Source organism: Phodopus roborovskii, unplaced genomic scaffold (assembly GCF_943737965.1).
Source record: "Phodopus roborovskii unplaced genomic scaffold, PHOROB, whole genome shotgun sequence".
Classification (NCBI taxonomy): Eukaryota; Metazoa; Chordata; class Mammalia; order Rodentia; family Cricetidae; genus Phodopus; species Phodopus roborovskii.
The window spans coordinates 10,124,496-10,149,102 of record NW_026126447.1 but is presented as its reverse complement, the minus strand read 5'-3'; the positions used below and the strand labels follow the sequence as shown (position 1 = coordinate 10,149,102).

General features: G+C 38.8%; 1 protein-coding gene across 1 annotated transcript; it reads left to right on the top strand.

Moving 5' to 3' along the window:
* Positions 1 to 7,785: 7,785 nt before the first annotated feature.
* Dmac1 (distal membrane arm assembly component 1) lies at positions 7,786 to 8,679 on the top strand. Its single transcript, XM_051187990.1, has 2 exons — positions 7,786 to 8,050; positions 8,278 to 8,679. The coding sequence occupies exons 1-2, from the start codon at positions 7,792 to 7,794 to the stop codon at positions 8,340 to 8,342; spliced, it is 324 nt and encodes a 107-aa protein (XP_051043947.1). The 5' UTR covers positions 7,786 to 7,791; the 3' UTR covers positions 8,343 to 8,679.
* The last annotated feature ends 15,928 nt before the right edge of the window (positions 8,680 to 24,607 follow it).

Genomic DNA, 24,607 nt, shown 5'->3' with positions numbered 1-24,607 from the left:
ATTCAGTCCCCCAGTGTTATCCCAAGCTTACACCATAAAACATAAAAGCCTTCCCTACTTTGCTGTCTCCATCTCCTGTGGATCTCTCAGATCTTCCCATTCTAAGCTCTAACACATATTGATTTCTCTCAAGCCCCAACCAAACCAAGAACGCACCCCCAGCCAACCCAAGGGACACTCCTGCCTGGGAAACACATAGGTTGATTGGAGATCCACACCTCTCCTTCTGCTCCTCCAGATCAAACCTGTACACAGCCCCATCTCCAGCTCAAATTGTTGTGGTCTCTCTTTTCTCTCTGACCACCCATAATAGATCACGTAGAACTTCTTTGGATTTCCTTCCTCAATTCTTCCCATGATCTCAGCTTCCAACATTATCAGGAATATCCTGGGAACACATCAACTGATCATGCCAGAAAAATAGGTCCACAGCCAATTTCCTACTGGGAAGCACACAGGTACCAAACTCCCTTAATGTCCAGGGAGGAAGCAGAAACCAAGGGACAAAACACTCATCCAACCAGATATCACCATCCAGGCCTATAATTATCCCAATCCCAGATATCTAGATACCAGTGCAAAAAAGACAATCAATCACAGCCAGGAAAATATGTCTACATTGAAGACCAGCATTCCTACCCTAGCAGAAACTGAATATTCCAACATAATTGAAGGCCAAAAAGAAGACATTAAATAAGCCTGAATCAAGATGATAGAACTACATAAAAAGAAATGAACATGATCCTTAATGAAATACAAGGAAACACAAACAATGTGAGAAAAATGATATTATAAATCCCATAAAGAAACCCAGGAAAACACAAAAAGTTGAAAGAAATTAATAAAATGGTTCAAGACCTAAAGATGCAAGTATAATAAATGAAGAAAACTGAAACTAAGGAAATGCTGGAAGGGAAAAATTTGGAATTTGAACAGAAACTACCAAACTCCCTTAACAGAACACAAGAGATAGAAAAAAGAAGTCCTAGTCCCTACTTAACATGACTTGAGAGATATACATGACCCCACCTGGATGGCATTGCCCTACATGTGGAATTGGGGAAGGGGATGGGAGGTGAGGATGGTCAGGGTGCATGTGAGGGGGCAAAGAGGTTAACAGTGAGGAAGGGAAGGAGAGAGAGAGAGGGAGGGAGAGGGAACTGGGATCTACATGTAAAATAAAAAATAAATAATTATAAAAAAAGATAAAAATTTTAAAAAGTGTATGTATCTGTCAAAGAAAATACTCAATCTAGACATTTTCTGAGGAAACAACATCCTGGAAATCTTAGAGACTATGAAAAACAAAATTTAAAAATAACAGGAACAGAGTAAGTAAGGGTCTGTGTTTAAAGGCCCAAACAATATTTTCAACAAAATAAAAAAAAAAAAAAAAAAAGAATTCTTATCCTAAAGAAAGACATGCCTATAGAGGAGCAAGACAATTATAGAATACCAAATATATTGAACCACAAAAGAAAGTCCCCTAGTCACATAATAATCAAGATACTAAACATACAGTAAAATGGAAGAATACCAAAAGCTGCAAGAGAAAAGACCAAGTACATTTTAAGGCAGAACTATTAGAAACACACCTGATATTTCAATGGAGACTCTTTTAGGCGGTAGGTTTTCCCTGCTGGTATGGTCGCAGAGCCGCGTCAGACCCAAATAGCACATAGAGACATTATATTAGATATAAAGCTGTTGACCAGGTACTAATTTCTTATAGGCTAGCTCTGTCTTAATGATTGACCCATTTCTATTAATCTAAGTATTTCCACTTGGTCTCATCTTACCTGAGAGAGAGGGGCCAGCGTTCTGTCCTCTCCAATCTCTCCATGTTGACTCCTCCCTACTACTTCCTCCCTCACCCTGGTCTTCTAGTCCCACCTATCTTGTTTACCTGTTGGTCAACAGTGCTTTATTCATTAACCAATACAAGAAACATATTTATAGCTCTCATCAGACTCTAAAAGCCAGAAGACCCTGGACAGATTTCTGTAAATTCTAGGAGGCAACAGATGCCTTCCCAGACCACTATACCTAGCAAAATGCTCAATATCACAGGTGAAGAAAATAGAGTGTCCCATGATAAAATCAAATGTAAACACTATTTATTTACAAATCCAGCTTCACAGAGCTTGCTAAAAGGAAAACTCCATTGATTGGGGTTAACTGCAGCCATAAAAACAAAAGGCACAAATATTCTCACAGCAGCAAAATTGAAAGACAGGAAACAGGCACACATGTGCAAGTGCCTCTCCCCCCGAAAACACACACACCATCATTACCACAACTATTACTACCACCATTACCACCACCACCACCAACAACAACAATAAGAAAACAATAGGGATCAGCAATCACTGGTGATCAATACTTCTCAACAAGAGTGAGCTCAACTCCCCCGCAAAAAAGACACAGACAATAGAATGGATGCAAAAACAGGACCTATACTTTTGTCACATCCAAGATACACACCTCAACATCAAAGATAGAGATTACCTCAGGGTACAGGGATCTTAGAAAAAGATAAAAGATATTCCAAGCAAATGTACCTATGAAACAAGCTGGCATAGCCATTCTAATAAGTAGAAAAATAAACTTCAAACCAAAACTAATCAGAAGAGTGTGATGGGCACTACATATTCATCAAAGGAATAATTTACTAAGATGACATTTTAGTTCTTAAAATCTATGCTCCAAATCCAGGTGGCAACAACTTTTGTAAAAGAAACACTACAACAGTTATTCACATATGGACCCACACCCACTGATAGTGGGAGATGTCACATATGGACCCACACCCACTGATAGTGGGAGATGTCAACACACCACTCTCACCAATAGGCAAGTCATTCAAATTAAAATGAAAAAAAGGCTGGAGCTAACTGACATTACAAACCAAACAAACCTAATAGATATTTATGAACTATATCACCCAAACACAAAGAATATGCATTTCCCTATGCCTTATGGAAATTTCTCCAAAATTGACTACATACTCAGACACAAAGCACATCTCAGCAGATAGAAGAAAACTGAATCCTGCATCCCATCAGACCACCATGGAATAGAACTGGATATCAACAAGAGAAACAGTAGATAGTTTACAAACTCATAGAAACAGCAAAACTCTACTGAATGATAAAGTACTTAGAAAATCTAAAAGAAATGGATATTTTTCTCAATAGGTACTACTTACCAAAATTAAATCAAGACCAGATAATCATTTTGAATAGATCAATATTCCACTGGTGAAATAGAAGCAAAGTCATTAAAAGTTTCCCAACCTAAATAAATAAATAATAAACAAATAAATAAATAAATAAATAAATAAAGCCTATTGCCAGAAGGTTTTAGTGAGGATTCTACCAGATTTTCAAAGAAGTGTTAATGTCAATACTCCTTAAATTAGTCCACAAAATAGAAACAGAAGGAACATTTCCCAATTCATTTTATAATTTCACAGTTAACTTGATATCCATGTTGGGAAAAGGCAAAAGTACTTTGTCCTAAGTACTGCCATTTTGACATCAGACTCCATTTACATGTAGGGTGAAACAATGATCCATTCCCATGCTCTAGGGCAGCTGTTGACCTTCCAATAGCTGAACCACCTCCTCCTTAAACAATAGAAGTAGTCTGTTATATATCTAAAGTTCTCTACAAACATGGCTGCTCCTAACAACAGAAAGAACAAATGAATCTGATTGGATTGGTTGGACTGAAAAGCTTACATGCTATGTCAGTGGACAGTGAAGGAACATTTAGGGAAAACCCCCAAATGTTGAATCCTGATTGGTGAAAAACTGTAACTAACTTGGCACAGATGTTTATGGGTTTTGTGCTTGAATACTTGCTGAAATGAATGTTTGAGGATATAGGCAGTACAGTTTCTAAGGATATATGCAGTAGTGCTGCCCTGCAATAAATACTTTATTTTTTTTTTTTCTTGTGTTTTGGAGACAGTTTTTTTTTTTTTTTTTTTTTTTTTGTAGCCATGGCTGTCCAGGAATTCTCTCTGTAGATCAGGTTGGTCTCAAACTCAAAGAAATTTTCCTTTCCTATGCTTCTCAAATGCTGGAATAAAAGGCCTACATCATTGGTTTGAAGAGAAAACTGAACCTAAAGAAAGGTCCAGACATCTACAAGACTGCCACCAACTAACAATTTCAGCAACCATGGAAAGGCTACCATAAATGCCCTTCCCGGATAGTGAGATCAACAACTAACTTATCCATGGAGCCCTCATCTAATACCTGTTGGAAACAAAGCAAACACCCATACCTAAACACTGAGTCGAACTAGAATCCAGATGCAGACGGAGAGGACAAGACCAGCTGACCTGAACAAGGAGGAGCTAACAGACTACCAGACTGATAGTTGGGAATCCAGCATGGGACTGACTCAGGCCCCCCTGAATACGGGTCTCAGCCAGAAGGACTGAGCAGTCTAAGGGACCTCAGACAGTGGAACCAGGATGTATCCCTTGTGCACAAAAGGACCTTGGGAACACATCCCCCATGGAGAGATACTGCCTTAACCTAGAGACAGGAGAGAAGTCCTAGTCCCTACTTCAAATGACCTTACAGATCTACATGACCCCACCTGGATGGCATTGCCATACGTGTGGAAATGGGGTGGGGGAATGGGAGGGGAGGGTGGTCAGGGTACATGTGAGGGGGCAGAGAAGGTAAATGGGAGGGAGGGAGAGGGAACTGGGATCGACAAGTAAAATAATAAATTAAATAAAAACAATTAAATAAAAAATGCATATAGTATGTATGAAAGGGCATCTAATCCATATTTTACCAATTAATAATGTCAATTATAATTAACATATAAAAGGATATGTATCTATTGTTTTGTCATACTCAAACATAGAATGAGCAATTGGAAAAAAAAAAAAAAGGCTTGCATCACCACCACCTGGCTAAAAAATCTTGCTTTGTGGAAAGTTTTGTATCTGCTTGGGTTGATTTGGAGCCTAGGACCACAACATTCAAATGACGTGAAGGCTCAACAAAGACAGATAATTACAAACTGATTCCTCTTATAAATATAGATACAAACATGCTTGATAAAATGATTGCAAATTGAATCCAAGAATACAGCAAAAATGTCATTCATCATGACCAAGTAGGCTTCATCTGAGAAATATAGGGGTGGTTCAATTCTAAAAATTAGTAACTGTAATCTATTATCTAAACAAACAAAAGAAGAAACACATAAACATTATTAGAAGCAGCAAAGACATTTGACAAAATCTAACACACCTTTATGATAAAATCTTAGGGATTTTAGGAATACAAGGCACATAACTAAACATAACAAAAGCAGTTTGCAAAAAGCCCATCACAACTTGAATGGAGAGAAACTCAAGGTGAGTCCACTAAAGTAATGTCTCCTTACCAATTAAATATAGAGCTTGAAGTCTTAGCTAGACCAGTAAGAGAACCAAGGGAGATCAAGGGCATACAAATTAGAAAAGAAGCCAACGTATCTTTATTTGTAGATGATATGATGGTATGTTTAAGTGATTCAAAAAATTCCTTCTCATCCATCTTCAAGTACTCTTTGCTTAATCTCTGCGGTTATATGAATTGTATCATGAGTTTCAAAGGCCTAAAAGCTAATACCAACATATAAGAGAATACATACTACAGTGAGTTGTTTGTTTCAAATGAATAATATTGCATTGTCCAAATGTATTATTTTTTCTTTATGCATCCATCTGTTGACAGACATCTAGGCCATTTCCCATTTATTATTATATCAAATAGACTATTTATGAACATGGGTTAGAAAGTGTCTCTGTAGAAAGATGTAGGGTCCTATGGATATGTCACTATGAGTGTTCTTGGTAGACCTATTCCCTGATTTTTGAGGAAGTACCAAACTGATTTCCATAGTAACTGTATAAATTTGCACTCCCATCATGAGTGGATGAGTATTTCCCTTACTCTACAATTTTGACAGAATGTGCTGTTATTTGTTTTATTGACGTTGGCTATTCTGATGGATGTAAGATGAAATCTAAGAAGAATTTTAATTTGCATTTACCTGATGACTAAGGATGTTGGACATTTGTTTTTGTGTTTCTCAGCCTTTTGTGTTTATCTTTTGAGAATTTCATGTTTACCCCCATTTTTAATTGAATTACTTATTTTGTTGATATCTATTTTTTTCCACTTTTTTTGTATATTTTAGATATTAGCCCTCCAGATATAGCCCTTCAGATTTTTATTAGGGCTGGCCTTCTGAATCTTGTTCCAGGAAATGACTGGTGGTAGTTCCTGAGCCTAGTATATTTTGCCTACTTCCTCAGTCTTTAGGATCCTCCCTTTAGGTTGTGTAAGCCCCACAGAATGAGGAGTCTCCCAGTTTCGGTCATTACCCCCAAGAACTCAATGTCCAGTTCAGTTGCTGCAACATGCAAGAGGTTTTAATGAACAGGAATCATTTGCACAAACAGGCTCCCTCAGAGTGCAAGCCAGAGAGAAACCCCATTCCCTGGTCACAGGTGTCTTGAAAGGCAAAACCCACAAGCTTAGTTAGGGGTGTGACCCTCTAACTTAGTTAGGGAGTATGTGACCCTTTGAGGCCTGATGGTCTTGCTATTAGGGTCAACAGACCTTAGGGCCTCAGGGTATGCTATATCAACTGGGTCAAGAATTGTAGTTAACCATAACCAGGGAAAAGGAAAAGAGAGTTGAGACAGGAGTGGGTGATATCTGCTGATTCAGAAAGATGAAGTCAGAATGAAACAATCATTTGTTTTCTGTATGTGTATCTGAACGTGTTGCTGCAGATTTTTTATGTGGAGGCCTGAGATTAGGGTCTACAGTGTCCCTCAATTGCTTTCCATTTACAACTTAAAGAAAGGGCTCTTAACTGAATCCACAGCTCAAAGCCTTGGCTAATTTAGCTAGATATCTTCCTAGAGTTTATCTCTGTCTTTTCATTGTTAGAATTAAAGATGTACTGCCATGCCCACCCAGCATTATGTGGGCTCTGAGTATCTGAATTTACCTTATATTTCCTCCCCGCAAGACCAAGCACTTTAACCACAGAGCCATCTCCTCAGCCCTTTAAAATGATAAAAATGCAAAACTGGAAAAACAATCTTACTCCTGTTATTTACTTAAGTTTGCACCTAATTTTCTCTTGAAGAAAACCAAAGTCATGAATATGATAAATTGAGAGCATCGTTAATAGTGGAGATTGAAAGTATTCAGGTACTTCAAACACATTTTTAATATCTTGATCATATCTGTATATTTCTTTCACAATATATGTACATTTTGAAAACTTTGAGCCAGTACTGATCTAAACAGGCTGGTTAGTAACTACAGCTGTGACACTTAACCAGTTTTGCCATAGCTAAAACTAGCATGCCGAGAAAGGGCAGAATGCACAGAATTGCAATAGTTATGCCCTTGGATAAGAACATATGAAATATAGTCTTTGATTATAATACCTCATGTCAGAACCTTAGTTTGTATTAGTCAGGAAGCTTACAGAGATGTAATTCCCTTCTAAGGAGACTTTCAGAACGTAAACAGAGTTTCTAAAATACCGGACTGAGGCAGCCTGGGCTAAAACTGTTTACAGTTTCCAAAACCTTCTCCGTGAGCAGTAGTTCTGCCATGTTCTGCCCCGCCTCCTAGCACAGCGCAACTACATTTCCCACAGGCCCTGCATCTTTTACTCCAGCGTGTTGCTTTCTGGCAGCGTTTTACGTCAGTTGAAAGTGAAGGTTTGGCGCCTGCAGACTCTTGTAACATGGGGTCTTCCTTGTCTGGGAAAGCAGAGCTTCCCACGGCTGCTGCCACAGCTGCCCCCGCGAACCCACCTGCGGAAGCCGCTGCGCCGCCCTCCCCTGCACAGGACTCGGCTTTTAAAAACTGCTGGAGCTGTCGCTTGCTATCTGGGTCTGCGCTCTTGGGGGCGGGCGCCTACGTCTACTTGGTGGCCAGGAGACCGATGAAGCTGGGGATCCCACCGCAGCCAGGCAACATAGCGCAGATGGTCCTCGGCATCAGTGAGCCAGCTTGAGTTGGGGGAGCTGGGAAGGTGGGGAAAGGTGGGGGGGGGGGGGGTGGGAGGGCTGTGGGGCCGCCTTTCCCCTCACTACCCTGTAAGAAACATGCGCGAAAGATGTGTGTTTCAGCGATGCAGTGGTTAAGTAAAATGCCGTATATGGAGCGCTAAGTAAACTAAAATGCATTATACCAAAGGCCTTTTTTGTTTTGTTTTGTTTCCTTTCAGGTATTGCCTGTTGGGGTGTAGTTGTCCTGACAGACCCGAAAGGGAAGGCCTACCGAGTTGTTTGAAAGCACCAGCAGTTACTTTGCTGTCGCCTATTCCTGGCTGAAAGGCAGAAAGAGCAAGCAAGCATTGCCTTGTGGATATTCTTTGCAGACGTGGACAAGGATGTTCTTCATTATAAGAAATACCAAGAGGACTGTGACAACATGAACTGTCATTCTTTGTCCCTGGATGTTTAATGTTTTCTCCCCTCTGGTTATAAAGGGACAAATAAATCCCCTGAAAGCAAAAATGGTTCTGTGTCTTGTCCAGGGAGGTTGTGTGCAGTTCAAATTATACTGAAAGATAACAGCTTTAAGAAAATATTAAAGTGGAATAAATGATAGGCCAATAGTGAAACAATAGAGAAACAAGCTATTTTATTATTATAGTAAGTAGTTCTTTTTCTTTTTTCTAATTGTATCAGTAGCTATTGGCCAGCCTAACCCTGGATGGTGTGTAAAACTAGATTTGAAAGGTTTTCATGCTTTCCAAAGTAGTCTTAACTCCTTCACTGGCTGGCTTGTTATTGGTAAACTGGGAGACCAACTGGGTGGGTTTGCTTTGTTGGTTGCTCAGCACAGTAATGAAGCAAAAGGATTTCCTTCCTGGCTATCTTTCACAGCTGGGGTAGTTACAAATAGGCAGTAGTTACCCCTAGCAACTAAATGTCAATACATAATAAAAGTCATAAATAGCAAAATATTTAATAAAAATTCAAAAGAAAATCTGTTGATGGCTTTTCCTGTAAGTATTATATAAATATTTTAAATTGGAATTTGGATGACTTTGAGATAAAGGCTTGAAAACATTTTAAGAGATATTTGTGTTTGCAGTCAGGCCTTGGTTTCTTGGGTTTTTTATGAAGTAGTGAGTTGTCTGTGCAAAACTATGTTTAGGTGGTCTTCAAAGTGGAAAGATAATATTAAATTCAGTACCAATTGGTAAGGTTTGAATATTATGTTGAACAAGTATTTTACTTTATTTTTGACAATTTTATATGTGTATTTAAAATATTTTGACCATACTTTCTCTGTTAACCAAATCATTTCCTCTCTCTCTCTCTCTCTCTCTCTCTCTCTCTCTCTCTCTCTCTCTCTCTCTCTCTCTTTCTCTCTGACTCTTTCTCTTTGTGACCCACTGAGTTTAAGAGTTTAATTATTCTGGACTACACTACTGAAGTGTACTTTTTGTTTGTTTTGTTTCTGGGTACATTTGGGGAAAAATTTTATAATAACTGGGCAAATCTGTGGGGCATTTTCTTGATTAATGATTATGTGGGAGGGTCCAGCCCACTGTGAGTAATGCCACCTGTGGGCAGGTAGTCCTGGGGAGTGTAAGAAAGCAAGATGAGCTAGCTAGGGGTGCAAGCCAGTAAACAGCACTCCGTCAAGGTCTTGGCTTCAGTTCCTGCCTCCAGGTTCCTGCTCTGAGTTCCTATGTTGACTTCCTTGATGTAAGCCAAATAAACCCTTTCCTCCCTAAAGCTCTTAGTTGTGATGTTTTATCAAAGTGATAGAAACCCTGACACAAATAGCATATTTGAAAATAATGTATATACTTTGGCTTAACATGATGATAAAAATGTTTCTACTCATCTTAACCTTTAGCATGTCATATGTTTGAGGGTTTTGTTATTTATTTTCCTGAAGAGGGCCTTACCTTAGTGTTGATAGCTGATAATTGCCCAGAGTGGTAGTTACTGAAAGTTGGGTGACTACTTTTTCAAATTGAAAGTTTACTATATAGACGGTTCTTTACACCAAGTATTTCTCACTGCAATGCTTTTTGATAGCACCATACTCAGAGGAGAATTTCAAGACTGGGAAGTAATCTTATAAACCCTGCAGCTGTTTCAACAGCTAAGCTTGTAAGAGAGTCTCAATTATTTATTGACACTTAAACCATGTTTATAACTCTTTGCCAGTATCTTCCATCTTGAGGAACCCCTTTCTTTGGTGAACCATAAACAGAGAGACTCTAGCCATTACATGTTTTATCATAAGATTAAAGTAATTGTGTCACATTTACAAGTTCTACTTTTAATATTACTTGCTATTCTAAAGTCACCAAGAAGGGATGGTATCAGTTTCCTCTACACTAGTGTTAATGTTGATATTTTGTCTTCTTCTTATAAATCACAAAATTCGTAATGGCATTTAAAATTGGTGGATTGTTTTCAGTATACTTTACCGAAACCCAACAGAAGAATCTATAACATCTCCTGAATATGACTTGGAAGCTCAAGTAATATTACATCTGCATTATAGGTTGTACATTAAAAAGTGCATTGTCACTAAAAGGAATCTAAGGACTTAAAATATCCAATAACAGATGTGCTAATAATCCAGCTGTGTTCCATTTATAGAGGAAGGTGTAGATATAGCATGATTCTTAAAACCCGAGCAATGTTCAGAATGGTTCAGGTTAGGTGTTGCCTTCACTTTAAGTTGCCAGCTTGATTTATGCCTAATGAGAATCACCCTGTGCTTTGAGGCTTTCACACTTTAAAGGTGGGCATTGTCTTTTCTACATAGCATTTTCAATATAAGATATGTATTGAATATCTTGTTTAATGCAGCCACGATCATCATTTACCCTAGCTAAATTTAAGGATCCTGCATTAGCTTCTACAGTAGCATTTGCTATTTCACCTTGCAATTTTAGGTTGTGAGTGTGACTTTCACTAAATTCATGAACCAAGCTCTCCTGACTTTTCTTCTGAGGATTCTGGTCCACCAGAGTTCATAAGTCATAACCTCACTAATTCTCCAAAAGTTAAAAAAAAAAATGGTATAATTCTTGACAAAGGAGGAAAAATTATAATTTAACAGAAGGCTAAGGCCTTGTTCTGGCCTAGGTTTGGTCTTAGAGAAGTGGAGCTGGCTTCATCATCTATCCAGGTATCCAGATAATAAAACTTTCTTCACATGAGCAATAAAGCTGTTTTCCTTCCTTAAGTTGCAGGAGTAACACTTTTAATTCCCTTCAAGAAGTTTACCTTTGCATTTACATGGCTAGAAGTTGTGTGTGTTGTTCTAACTTTCTGCCTGTTGTGTCTTTCTACATGCTTTTGTCATAAAGACTGGTCATTTCTAGTTTTTAATTCAAGTAGGAGTTGGTGACTCTCACTTAAAGAGTTAAAGATTCTGAGGGTTATTAAACTAATTTCAATATTGTGTTTCAAAATAAATAGGCCAGGGAGTGGGGTAAGATTTGCAATGACTGATTGATAGAGCAATCTGCTCATCTTTCCATGAAATTTAAGGTGCCTCAAAATTTTTCATCATAACACTAAGATCACAAATCATAAACAAACAAAAAAATGTTAATAATGAAAACTTTAAGGGGTTGGAAATGAAACTAACAAGAGTGCTTGTCTGCCATGCTGGAAACATTGTGTTCTGTCTCTAGTATATTATCTGAGTGTAATATCTGAGTGTAATATCCTTGGGTATATAGAGTTTGCAGCCACCCTGGTAAGCATGGACTCGGAATAAAAAATATAGGGTTTAGATAAGCAAATCACCAAAAGTGTCCCAAACACTTTAAGTTAGCACATGCTTTTGGAAAATAGCATGTGTAGACTTGCTCAGAACAGGGCTCTTATGAACTCAAGATTTACAGTGCAATGTCTCTAAGCCAAAGCTTTTGTGAGCTGTTAAGATCATGTACTGAAGCTCTTACAGAAGACCTGAGCTTGGGTCCCAGCACCAACATCAGGTGTCACAACTTCCTAACATTCACTCAAAAGGATCTGAAACCACTGAGCTCCAACTGTACTCACATATGTGCACACACACACACACACACACACACACACACACACACATACACACACAACTAAAAACATCCTTTTAAAACGCAGTATCTGCAAAGTACAGAGAAGAGAAAAAAAACGTAGGCCTGGGTCAGCGTACCATTTAGATACTTTAATGTCTTTGAGTTTATATCCTTGAATAAGCTTTCTCCCATTGAATTTTCCTGTTCAACACAAATATTTGCTTCTTCTCCACTTAGAGCAATTTAATTAGCTATGAATAAACCATTGTCCTTAATAAGTCTATCAGAATAAGCAATAGATAAATAGGTCAGAATTTTTTTTTATTTTAAATGTTCTTTTAAGTTTAAAAAGCTACTTCAAAATATGAAGTACTAAGCCAGTTTGGTTTGGAATAAGCATGAGAAGGAGAAAAGAACCATCTCCCTCTAGTTCTTTAACTTTCTTCTTTCCCCTTTTTCCTCTCTCCCTACTTCACTATCCTCCATTTCTTAAGTTTCTCTCTTCCCCCAGCCCCTTTAGGTAATACTAAGTAGGCAAAATGGGCTCTGTGATAGTTTGAGTGTAACTGGCCCCAATAAAGTCATAGGATGTATGGCTTTTTTTGGAGTAGGTATGTCCTTGTTAGAGGAAGTATATCATTGTGCATGTGGGCTTTGAGATCTCTTACATGCTCAAGCCACATCCAGTATCTCAGTGCACTTCCTGTTGCCTTTAGATCAAGTTGTAGAATTCTCAGCTCCTCCAGCACTATGTCTGCCCGCGTGCTGCCATGTTCCACTATGTTGATAAGAACAAAATGTCTAAAACTAACCCAGCAATTAAATGTTTTCCTTTGTAAGAGTTGTGGTGGTCATGATATCTCTTTTATTGTTTAATATTTTTTTCTTATTTTACATATTGATCCCTCTGCCTCCCATCCTCCCATTCCCTCCACAGATTCCCCCCCCCCATATCATCCCCCATCCACTCCCCAGGGCGGGTAAGACCTTCCATGAGGGATCATCAAAGTCTGTGAAGTAATTTGGGGTAGGGCCTATTCCCTTTCCATGCCTCTTAAATGTATTTTCAGGGCAAATCCTTGTACAAGTATCTTAAAAACTAGGCTCAGTTCCAACTATTCTATTGATACCACTACATTAATCAAGTCACTACTCATATCAATAGAATAAATGGAAAGCAAATGTGAGTTAAAAAGCTGCTTTTCTGTGACAGATCCTTGCCTTGACCTAATGATTCTATAGCAATGACTGGGTTACAGAATCAGAGGTGAGACCCATTACTATACATCTTTCTGAGTTATTCTGAGCCCCAGCTGCAAGTATGTCATGCTTCTAAGAGATATGTCTCTTATTTTTATTCAATAATTCCTCTTTCAGATATAAATTGAGTATAGAGGAAAAGCCAAAGGGAAGAATGTTAAATGCAGCAAAATTGCTAAAAAATGGCTGGTTAGTTCTGTGGCAAGATTTTTCTTTTTCTGTTTTTTTTTTTTCCTTTTTTTATTTATTTTTTTTATTTAATTTTATATAACAAAGTCCAATTAAATGAAAACAAACATTTATACACAATATTTGGGAATTTGGGCGTCGTTCTTTCCAAACTACTTCCTGCTGGTAAGAGGCGCTGTCTTGGGGGATTCGAAGAAGATTCAGATATCCTAGCTGTAGTCTGTAGGGCTGTTTTGTTCAGCTGTTTGGAATGTAGGATCAGCTTGTACTCTCTTTCAGGCGGTCTGGTGTGATCCAACCACATTAGTCTGGAAGGAATCCACATCTTTTCATTTTCTGTGGAAACAAAAATAGAAATACTTTTCCCCAGTAACTTGTTCTTTAACTTAAATTTTGGAGTCAAAGCGTTTTTTTTTTTTTTTTTTTTTTTTTATTTTACATGTCCATCCCAGTTCCCTCTCCCTCCCTCCCTCCCTCCCCTCCAGCACTCCCTCCCTCCTTCCCTCCCTTTTGCCCTCTCTACCCTCTCCCATGCACTCTAAACACCCTCCCCTCCCAACCCCCCACCACAATACCATATGTAGGGGAATGCCATCCAGTTGGGGTCATGTAGATCTGACAGGTCCTGTGAAGTAGGGACTAGGGCTTCTCTCCTATCTCTAGAATAAGGCAGTTATCCCTCCATGGGGGATATGTTTGCAAAGTCCTTTTGTGCACCAGGGATACATCCTGGCTCCACTGTCTGAGGTCTCTTAGACTGCTCAGACCTTCTGGCTGAGACCCATATTCAGTCCCCTGTTGGCTTCCCAGCTATCAGTCTAGTGGCCCTTAGCTCCTCCTTGTTCAGGTAAGCTGTCTCTATGTGCTTCTACTGCATGGTCTTTTCCTCTCCATCTGCTTCTGGGTTCTAGTTCGACTCAGTGTTTATGTATGGGTGTTTGCTCCTGTTTTCAACAGGCATTAGTTGAGGACTCCATGGAGAAGTTAGTTGTTGATCTCACTCTCAGGGAAGGGCATTTATAATAGCCTTTTCACGGAAGCTGAGATTATTAGTTGGGAGCAGTCTTGTAGTTCCCTCGACCTTTCTTTGTGTTCAACTTTATCTTCAAACCAATATTGGCTCCCTCTTTTATGTTCTCTCTGTCTGTCTCTGTCTCTCTCTCTCTCTTTCCTATTTTCCATTCCTAACCAAGCTCAATCCTCCTGGTCGCACATGCCTTCCTCTCCTCCCTCTCATTTTCTCCTACTTCTCTCTCCATTAGCTGTCCTCCCCCACTTTACCTGAGGTCTGGGGGACTTGTCCCTTCCCAGTTCTGTGAGGGACTTTATATGAATCCCTTAGAATACAACTTGTATCCTAGTTCCTCTGGTGATGTGAATTATAGGCTGGTGATCATTTGATCTAGTTCTAAAATCCATATATGAGTGAGTACATACTGTGTTTCTCTTTTTGTGACTGGGTTACCTCATTCAGGATGGTTTCTTCAAGTGCCATCCACTTGCCTGCGAATTTCAAGATACCATTATTTTTTTCTGCAGAGTAGTATTCCATTGGGTAGATGTGCCACATCTTCATTAACCATTCTTCAATTGAAGGGCATCTAGGTTGCTTCCAGGTTCTTGCTATTACAAATAGTGCTGCTATGAACATAGTTGAACAGATGCCTTTGTTGCATTGATGTGAATCCTTTGGGTATATGCCTAAGAGGGGGATTGCCGGGTCCTGTGGTAAACTAATTCCCATTTTACTGAGGAACCGCCATACTGATCTCCAAAATGGCTGTATGAGTTTGCACTCCCACCAGCAGTGGAGGAGTGTTCCACTTTCTCCACTTCCTCTCCAACATAAGTCATCCTTGGTGTTTCTAATTTTAGCCATTCTGGCAGGGGTAAGATGGTATTTCAAAGTTGTTGTGATTTGCATTTCCCTGATAGCTAAGGATGTGGAGCATTTTCTTAAGTGTCTTTCAGCCTTTTTGATTTCCTCCATTGAGAATTCTTTCTTCAGTTCTGTACCCCATTTTTTATAGGGTTATTTGGTGTTTTGTTGACTAGTTTCTTGAGTTCTTTGTATATTTTGGAGATCAGCCCTTTGTCGGATATAGGATTAGTGAAAATCTTTTCCCAGTCAGTGGGCTACCGTTTAGTCTTGTCAACTGTGTCCTTTGCCTTACAGAAGCTTCTAAGTTTGAAGAGGTCCCATTTATTAATTGTTTCTTTCAGTGTCTGTGCCCCTGGAGTTATGTTCAAGAAGCGGTCTCCTATACCAATTTGTTCAAGGGTACCTCCTACTTTCTCTTCTAAGAGGTTCAATGTGGCTGGATTGATGTTGAGGTCTTTGATCCATTTGGACTTGAGTTTTGTGCATGGCGACAGACATGGGTCTATCTGCAGTCTTCTACATGCCCTCATCCAATTGTGCCAGCACCATTTGATGAAGATGCTGTCCTCGCCCTATTGTATAATTTTAGCTGTTTTGTCAAAAATCAGGTGTTCATAGGTGCGTGGATTAATATCAGGATTTTCAATTTGATTCCATTGGTCTACCTGTCTATTTTTATGCCAATACCGGGCTGTTTTCAGAACTATAGCTCTGTAGTAGAGCTTAAAGTCAGGAATGGTGATGCCTCCTGAAGTTCTTTTATTGTATAGGGTTGTTTTGGCTATCCTGGGTCTTTTGTTTTTCCATATAAAGTTGATTATTATCCTTTCAAGGTCAGTGAAGAATTGTGGTGGGATTTTAATGGGGATTGCATTGAATCTGTAGATTGCTGTTGGTAAGATTGCCATTTTTACTATGTTAATCCTACCTAACCAAGAGCATGGGAGGTCTTTCCATTTTCTGGTATCTTCTTTAATTTCTTTCTTTAGAGTCACAAAGTTCTTATTATATAGATCTTTTACTTGTTTGGTAAGCGTTACACCAAGATACTTTATGTTGCTTGTGGCTATTGTAAAGGGTGATGTTTCTCTGATTTCTTTCTCTGCCTCTTTGGCTCTTGATAGACAGAATTTCAGGATCACAACTGTCTAATCCCATGGTTCACACATTCTCATAGTTAATTCAGCCACATAGCATAATAGGTACTAGAAGGAAGGGATTTTTTCAGCCATAATAAAGTTGTGAACAGTTGACCTAAAAACAAGATTGCCCAGATGAGCCAGTTATAGCAGCTCTTGGTTTGTGTGTTTGAGACAAGGATGTCAGAGATTAAAAGGATGGGGGTTATTCAATGTTCTTCAAGCTCTTTAGTGGCTCTGATGAAATTAAACATGGACTTGCTGTGGAGACCCCCTGTTATGGAATGTAAATCAACATGAAGTTGATAAGAATAATCTCTAGTTGACACTAGAAATGATGTGATAGTTTCAGTTCTACAACTACAAGAACTCAGTTCTCATTGCTAACAATCAACTTGCAAGAAGACCCAGTGAGATACAGGAACCACTGCTCAGATGAAATCCTAGTCTCAGTCTTGTGAGACTCAGGAAATTCTTGCTGTAAAACTGAAACAATAGATTGTTTCTTAAATGTATATGGGTGCTTTGCTTGTGTATACATCTGTGTACCAGGCAGAGTACAAAAGCAGAATCTAGTTCCTAGGAACTAGATTCTCAGATGGTTGTGAGCCACCAGGTGAGTGCTAGTAATCAAGCTTAAGTCTTTTGGAAGAGCACCCAATGTTTTTAATAGCTGAGCCATCTTTCTAGCACCAATAATTAGAACAAGTACTGAAACAGGAATACACATTATAGAAATAGAATGGATCAATTTGAGAAGCAACAACACAATTATAGCAGGCAGGGAGGTTATAACCCTCAACTCCCTGGCCTATTCCAGGGTTGACACTTCCAGGGAAAGCACGTTCTTTTTGGAAGCCCATTTTAACCCAAATTCAATCTGTCATAAGTAGATGTATGAAATGCAGAAATATATGTAGGAGTTAAAGTGTTTCTTATGTTGAAAATTGGCTGTCTGAAAGAGTAATACTATTTGGCATGTTTTCCACTGGTGGTGCCATCCCTGAAACTGCTCTGATCTGGTTTAGCTTTTGTCAGTTACAATCACTTTGTTCTTAACATCCTGTTTTGGCTGGTCCAACCACATGACTTTCAATGTTTCTTCAGGACTGTGACAAGGTCTAACTATTTTCCTTGTGTTCTATTTTGGGAAGCCTATTAAACAGTCCTTCAAGAGCTACTCTCCTACCTAGCAGTCATGGATGGCATGCTAGATCAAATCCTTACCCTATTTTAAGTATCAGGATGTAGTGGTACTGACAACAGGGTTGAACAGTGTTGTATTTTTCTTTTCACTCATTTTTCTTCTTCTCATGTTTTCTTTGAGTGAAATTTGTTTGTTTATTTATTGTATATTGTTTTGAGACAGGTTCTCATACTATGTAGCCTGGGCTAGCCGGTAACTCATTATATCCCATGTTTTGGACTACAGGTGTGTGCACCATGCCTGGCTCTTAGATAACTACTTTTTCTTTCTTTTTTATATGTCTTTATATTATAAAACCATAGAATTAAAAATTTTAGGGTCTTTTTTCTTTTTGCAAATCATTATGCTAATGTTTTCCATGAACTAATTCATTTTATCCTCTTAGGTATCCTGTTTACAGATGAGATCACTGAGTCCTGGAGAAGTAAACCATCTGCCCAAGGAAGTTCTCAATGGTGACTGTTTGGTGACTTGGCTGAGATACTAAGAGCATTAGCATGGTAGTTTTCTAAGCATCTGACGTAATTTGGATCTCTGATGTCCCATAAAGGTCTGTGTGCTACAAGGCTTTGTCTCCAGTGGAGCCTACTGGTATCACTACAGAGTGTTCTCTCAAAAGGAGCAAGAGGATAAGATGATTTTGTCTGTAATGCTGTTCCTCACCTGTGAGATAAACAGGCCTCCCCTGCAGCTGCACTGTTAAAACATAATACACTAAGCTGCTACAGGCTCAGAATCATACAGCAAATTAGACCCTATACTGAGGATTTATTGGCAGCGGATAATTGTTGGAAGAAGAATAGTTATTCTTTATTGACGCAGTGACCACTGGTGGGCTTTTCATGCTCCAGTGAATGACCCCACACCTATATACTTATGGGCAATGTTAACCATCCTTAGTGGATTATCAAAGGGGAAATAGTTCTATAAAGTTGAGAGGATGACATGTTGGGAAGACATGAGACTTGGAAAGGTGAAATGAGGCATAGACACAATATTTCATTGTACACATCTATAAAATTATCTAAAATAAAATACTGCAGTATCTGACTGAAACTGGAAAGTATGAAATGCTTTTATCTATGGACCCTACATCTTTTTATCTTCAGCTGCTTCTGTTTCATGACTTCTCCTTTACATATTTTATCTACCTCCTACTCTTTCTTAGTAAAGAAGGAGCCCTTTGAATGCTTTGGCATGGATTATTTATTGAGGATAGAACATCCCATTGCACCAAATTAGTCTCTCTTGTCCTTCAACACCCCACCCAAATATAGCTCACTCATGAAGCCTTCTCTGATGAGACTCCGCTCTTACCGCTAAAAAATACCCAACAATTAATTTTGTATTATATATGTGTGTGTGTATATATACATATATATATATATACACACACATATATATGGCCATATATATGTATATCTATATATGTATATATACATATATATGGCTTTTATCATCACATTGAAAAGATTGTCTATTTATTACGTGATTATGTATCTGCTCCTCCCCACTTATTGTGAAATCCTAAAGAATAAGACTGATTTAGTGTTTTCTTCATTTTTCCTATTCTCAGTATGTAAAGAAAGTGGGTTGTGTTCAATAAATATTTGAGAGGGGAAATAGAAAGCTGAACAAATGAATGAGAACAAAGAGAAATTATTTGTTCCTTTGGCAACTTTAGTATATTTCAGTGGTTCTCGAGCTTGGATGTGGCATTGTCAGCACTGCCTAAGACAGAACTGACAAGAAGTGCAAATTCTCTGATTCACATTTATTGCTAAGTCAGAAGCCCTGAGAGTAGAACTCACATATCTGTAGTTTGTTATCCTTCATGTGCACCTGAGCCTTACCTACCTTTGAATAGCATACTCAGTATAATATGTTGGAAGGATCATGTGATTGAAGCCATAGGCCATCCATCTTTAATATGCTTTTAGGAAAGTCACATATGATTTTAGAACCTAAATTTTATTCTATAAAAGTTAGATGATCAGATGGTACAATTGTTTGATTTCATTTTTCATCATTAAGATTCTCTCTCAAAATCTTTGATTTAAAAATTAGGTATACTCCTTGGTTGCAGAGACAGGTGGAGCAATGAGAAACCAAGAGACACAAATCCCTCAAGTAGCAATTATCATTGAAAACTGCCATCAAAACCAAGAAACTATTGACTTACCACCCACCCCGATGTCCCTGGAGCTATAAGCACCAGTGTTTCATAGGAACTCTGTAGTGTACCTGGCCAACCAAACAATTCTTTAGGGGAGGGAGTTGGTCATTTGTGACTCTTTTATGATCTGACCAAGGTCTGAAAATGAAACATGCTCCTGGCCTGAAGAATTCACAGGCATTTAACAATATGAGAAGTTAGAATTAGTGGTGAAGTCAAGGTGAGTGTGTATTTGCACATCTATGTGTGCATATGTGGAGGGTGACCCTTTCTATTTCCCAAGAACTCTTTCTTCAGTTTCAAACTGCATAATACCAACATAGGGATGCAATCTATTTTAAACATCTTATGCTGTGGAAGCAGTGTCTAGAGTAACAAGTTTCAATGAAGGAATATATGCTGTCAGTCAGTGGGCAAAAAGACCAAAGAAAATGTCTCCTGCCTAGAAATATTTGATAGTACACCACTATGAATTTTAACATTAATATGTGGTTGTCTCTGAAGGACAAGAGTGACATTATCAGGAAACTTCCATGGTTGTGAGAAAGCCAAAATCATTTGCTTCAAGGAAACATCACTTTCAGGTCTGAAAATACATTATATTACTATTTATTTAATTATATAACCATTAAAAACTGTTAAATTCCAGTGTTAAATGCTTTATTAGGAAGCCATTTGTCTGAGACAACTTTGGCATCTCTGGCTCACACATTAATAAACTGAAATGTAAATCAGTGTAAATGCTCATATCATAGCAAAGAAATGTTTCCATTAGACAATGCCAACCAACCTCTAACCACGAATTTCCTTGTTAAGCATTTTGCTTGTCTTGCTTTCCTGAGAAACTCATGAAGTTCACCCCCACCTCTATAACAAGCTTTGGCACATCAGCGGGGCCCAAGCTTGTTGCCTAATTCATCAATTGCTTTCTTTGTAAATAAACTCATTAAAGGTTTGCTGTGGCTGCAGTGGTGTTCGGAGTCTCTCTTCGAAGTGAATGGAAGTTGATGTAGAGATTCATGGCCAGTCAAAGAACTGAGAACATGTGATTGTTTAGTGTTCATTCTTAAACAATCCATCCTTCCCCTGTAATCAGATGAATGAATACCCCAACTATCATCATAGAGCTGTCATCCAGTAACTGAGGGAATCAGATGCAGAGATCCACAACCAAGAACCAGGCTGAGCTCCAAGAATCCAGTCGAAGAGAGGGAGGAAGGAATATGTTAGCAAGGGAGGCCAAGATCATAACAGAGAAATCTACAGAGACAGCTGAATCAAGTGCCTGGAAACTCATGAACTCTAGATCTACAACTGCAGAGACTCCAGGGGACCAAACTAGACCCTTCATATGTGGGAGACAGTGGTAAAGCTTGGACTATCAGAGGGGCCCCTGGCAGTAGAACCACGATATAAACTTGGTACATGAGCTAGCTTGTGGAAGCCCATTTCCTATGGTGGGATGCCATGCTCAGTCTTAATGCACGGGAGAGAGCCTGGCCCTTCCCAAACCTATTGTGCCAGACTATGTTGACTCCTTTTGGGATCCCTTACCCATGAGGAGGAGTGAACTAGGGGAGGACTAGTGCGGAGGTGAGGGAGGGTAGGAGTAGGTGAGGGGAGTGGGAGGAGGGTAAACTTAAAAAATAAAAAAAAAATGGGAAAAAAAGAATTTACCTCTTAAACCACCTCCCCCCAAGGTTTATAATCATTGGGAAAGAAATGAAGGAAAAAACATTGAGATTGGGAAGGAGGGCTGTAAAATGCTGGTTTAGGGGAATGGCATGGGCATGGCATTCACGCACTCACAGCAGCTGTATTTCCCTATATAGGGCCTGCATATGAATGAACCCATAAACATTCAGTCACTGATGAGCCTACTAGAAATTGAAGGCTGCTAGGGAAAATAAAGGCGCTGTCTGCAGTGATGTATATATTGAGAAGTTACACATGTTCCTTACTTGTGCTCCAATTATGGCTCTGGTTACAACCTCTGGTCACAAAGATGAAATAAGAACAAAATACAAGGCATGAAAATGGGATGAGGATTTATGGGAAGCCTGGGTGTCAGATGAAGAAAGGATGGAGTAATGGTTGATCACAAGAACATATTATATTTATACAAAAAAATGGTGAAGAATAAGCTACTTTATAAAATGTTTTATATCTCTAAATTTATCTCTAACAATATAGACTCTAATGTATTGGAGTATCCCGTCAGTGGCTCTTCTGATAGATTGAATATTTGAGACATAGACACTAAAATAGAACATTGATGTAGATAAGGATTATTTATGTATATGATTCCTGGGAACAAAGAAGCAACAATTTAGCCCTTAAACAGGGACAGTAAATCAACAGCAAAGCCCAGTTACCAGTGAACAAGCTTAGAACTTAATGCCCACCTACCAGAAGGGTAATGGGTGGGGACATCTGTCGAGGGGAAAGGCTACCAACACCCCATGCTTGCCATGAAGTAAAAATCCAGAGAAGGCATTCTCAGAGTTCCTTGATTTAGTTTGCTTTAAGTAGCGTACTGTGCAGCCATGCTTAAAAATGTGTGACAGAGAACTGTAAAATGCTTGTCAAAACCCTTGACAAATGAAAGACAGGCAAATTGGGAGGGGGAGGCTCACTCTCCATTTTGCCAGCCTGCAAACACCTGTTACTGAGGGAGCAAGCTGAGACACACTGGCACATGTTGGCAGCACCAGCAGGATCAGTTCTCCTCATATATTAGTGAAAGCATGAAGCCCCGCAATTTCTGCTCCACAGTCTATTTCTTCTTCTTTCCCTGGATTGTTTTTAGAAGTGAGAAAGCAAGGTAATAAAACTCTTTACAGAATTTACACCATGACTGAATTTAGTGTTGCCAAATCTTGGAGTCATTTTTTTTTAAGATGGCAAAATGCATACCAACCATTTTTTGTTTTTATTCTTTGTCTGTGTGCTTTACTTTACTTTAAAATACCCACATTTAGACACGGTTCCCATACAACAGGTGAAAACAGGAGAGTAGCTGCAGATGGCTCAGGAACTATACAGTTACCATAGTACCATAGAAGACACAGATGTGATTACATGAACTCACATCTGGCAACATGTGGCATGTGCTTTTTCACATTGGCTGTCAAAGAATTAAAGAGATGTGTCTATTCTAAGTAGCAATCAGTTTAGGTTTCCTTTTCCTAAAGCTAAATAAAATCCACCCCAAACAAACATAGAAAATGAATTCTCAGACGGAAGCATATCATCTGTTTTCAGAGATTCAGAAGAACTAGAGCAAAGAAGCAAAAATATGATGGCTGGAATTTGCCAGTGGAAAGTTACCTCTCCCTAAGAAAATTACTTTTTTAACCCATGGCTTTCTAGCTTGTAAAATGCAAATAGTTGTTCACCAGACTGAGTGCAGGACTAATGTGTACTTAGTGACTGTGATCTATAAGAATGTCAATAGTTTAAATAGGGTACTACATTTGGCCTTGCTGGCTGCTTGAAGATTCAGAGTCTGTCCAAGTGAGAAACTGTGGTCCAAATACCTGTGAATTGAAGGCTTTGTATCACACCATGCATCACAGGTAGATGCCTGGGTAGCAGAAGTTTGAAAATTTTAAATCCTATAAATTGTTAGCAATTTTGTTTATCTCGTTCCAATGTTTTACTTAGAAATGTAACTTTAAACAAATGAAAAATTTAAAAAGAGAAATTAAAACTCTGTCTAGAAAAAAAAAAAGAAAAGTTTCCTTGTGAGGAAGTTCAAATTGGCACTGTGAAAGTGCCAGCTGCCAGTTTGTTTCATTATTACTTGGTTTAAATATATCCACGGCTGAGGGGGAGGAGGGCGATTGACAGCAGCTTTGGCTTCCTGCAATGCTTGTGCTTGTTTCTCTAAGTTGATCGCAGGACTGACATGCTTTCCCTAAGAATGAGCTCTAAATAAATCTCTGGGTTGAATGCTGTCTCCACCCGTCCTCATATGAGAAAGAAGAATGGTCTTCTGTTTCACAGCTTTTATATGTATATCAAATAAGAGAGGAGAGAATGATGACCTAAGAAACTGCATCACCCTCTTCCAATGGTGCTTCCTTCTCTCATCTTGTTGACTTTTCCAAAAGATTTGCAGCGAAATGTCCATCAGCCCCCCTCCCCTTTTAAAAATAGCAACTGAAGTCATATGATGCACTGTGTTTTGAGGTAGAAAGCTATGCTATCTTCTAGGTACCAGTTTGTGATGTTTTACTCATCCCATAAAACATCATTTCTGTAGCTCACTCTTTTCCAGATGTGGAAAATACAATAGAAGCATGCTGATTTTCTATCAAAAAGTTAGCTAATGCAAAACTCATTAACAATTGAATTAGCTGAGCTGTGGTGGCACACATCTTTAATACCAGCACTCAGGAGGCACATCATTTCTGTGAGTTGGATACCAGCCTGATCATCCCAGTGAGTTCCAGTACTGCCAGAGCTCTTACACAGAGAAATCTTGTCTCAAAAAAACAAACAAATAAATGAAGTTGCTTGGCAGAAATTCAAATTCCTCCAAGGTCATCATTTCTTGAAATCAAAATGTATGTTCTAGGTAGTATCCTCTTCAGAATAGTTGTTCTTTGCTTATCAGTTGTACTGTTTTGAATTTCCAATCATGTAAGAAT

What these genes read in the sequence shown, in the direction of transcription:
- Dmac1 (XM_051187990.1), top strand. Translation starts at nt 7,792, where the DNA reads ATGGGGTCTTCCTTGTCTGGGAAAGCAGAGCTTCCCACGGCTGCTGCC. An exon ending in GCAGATGGTCCTCGGCATCA is followed by an intron (nt 8,051 to 8,277) that starts GTGAGCCAGCTT and finishes GTTTCCTTTCAG; the next exon opens with GTATTGCCTGTTGGGGTGTA.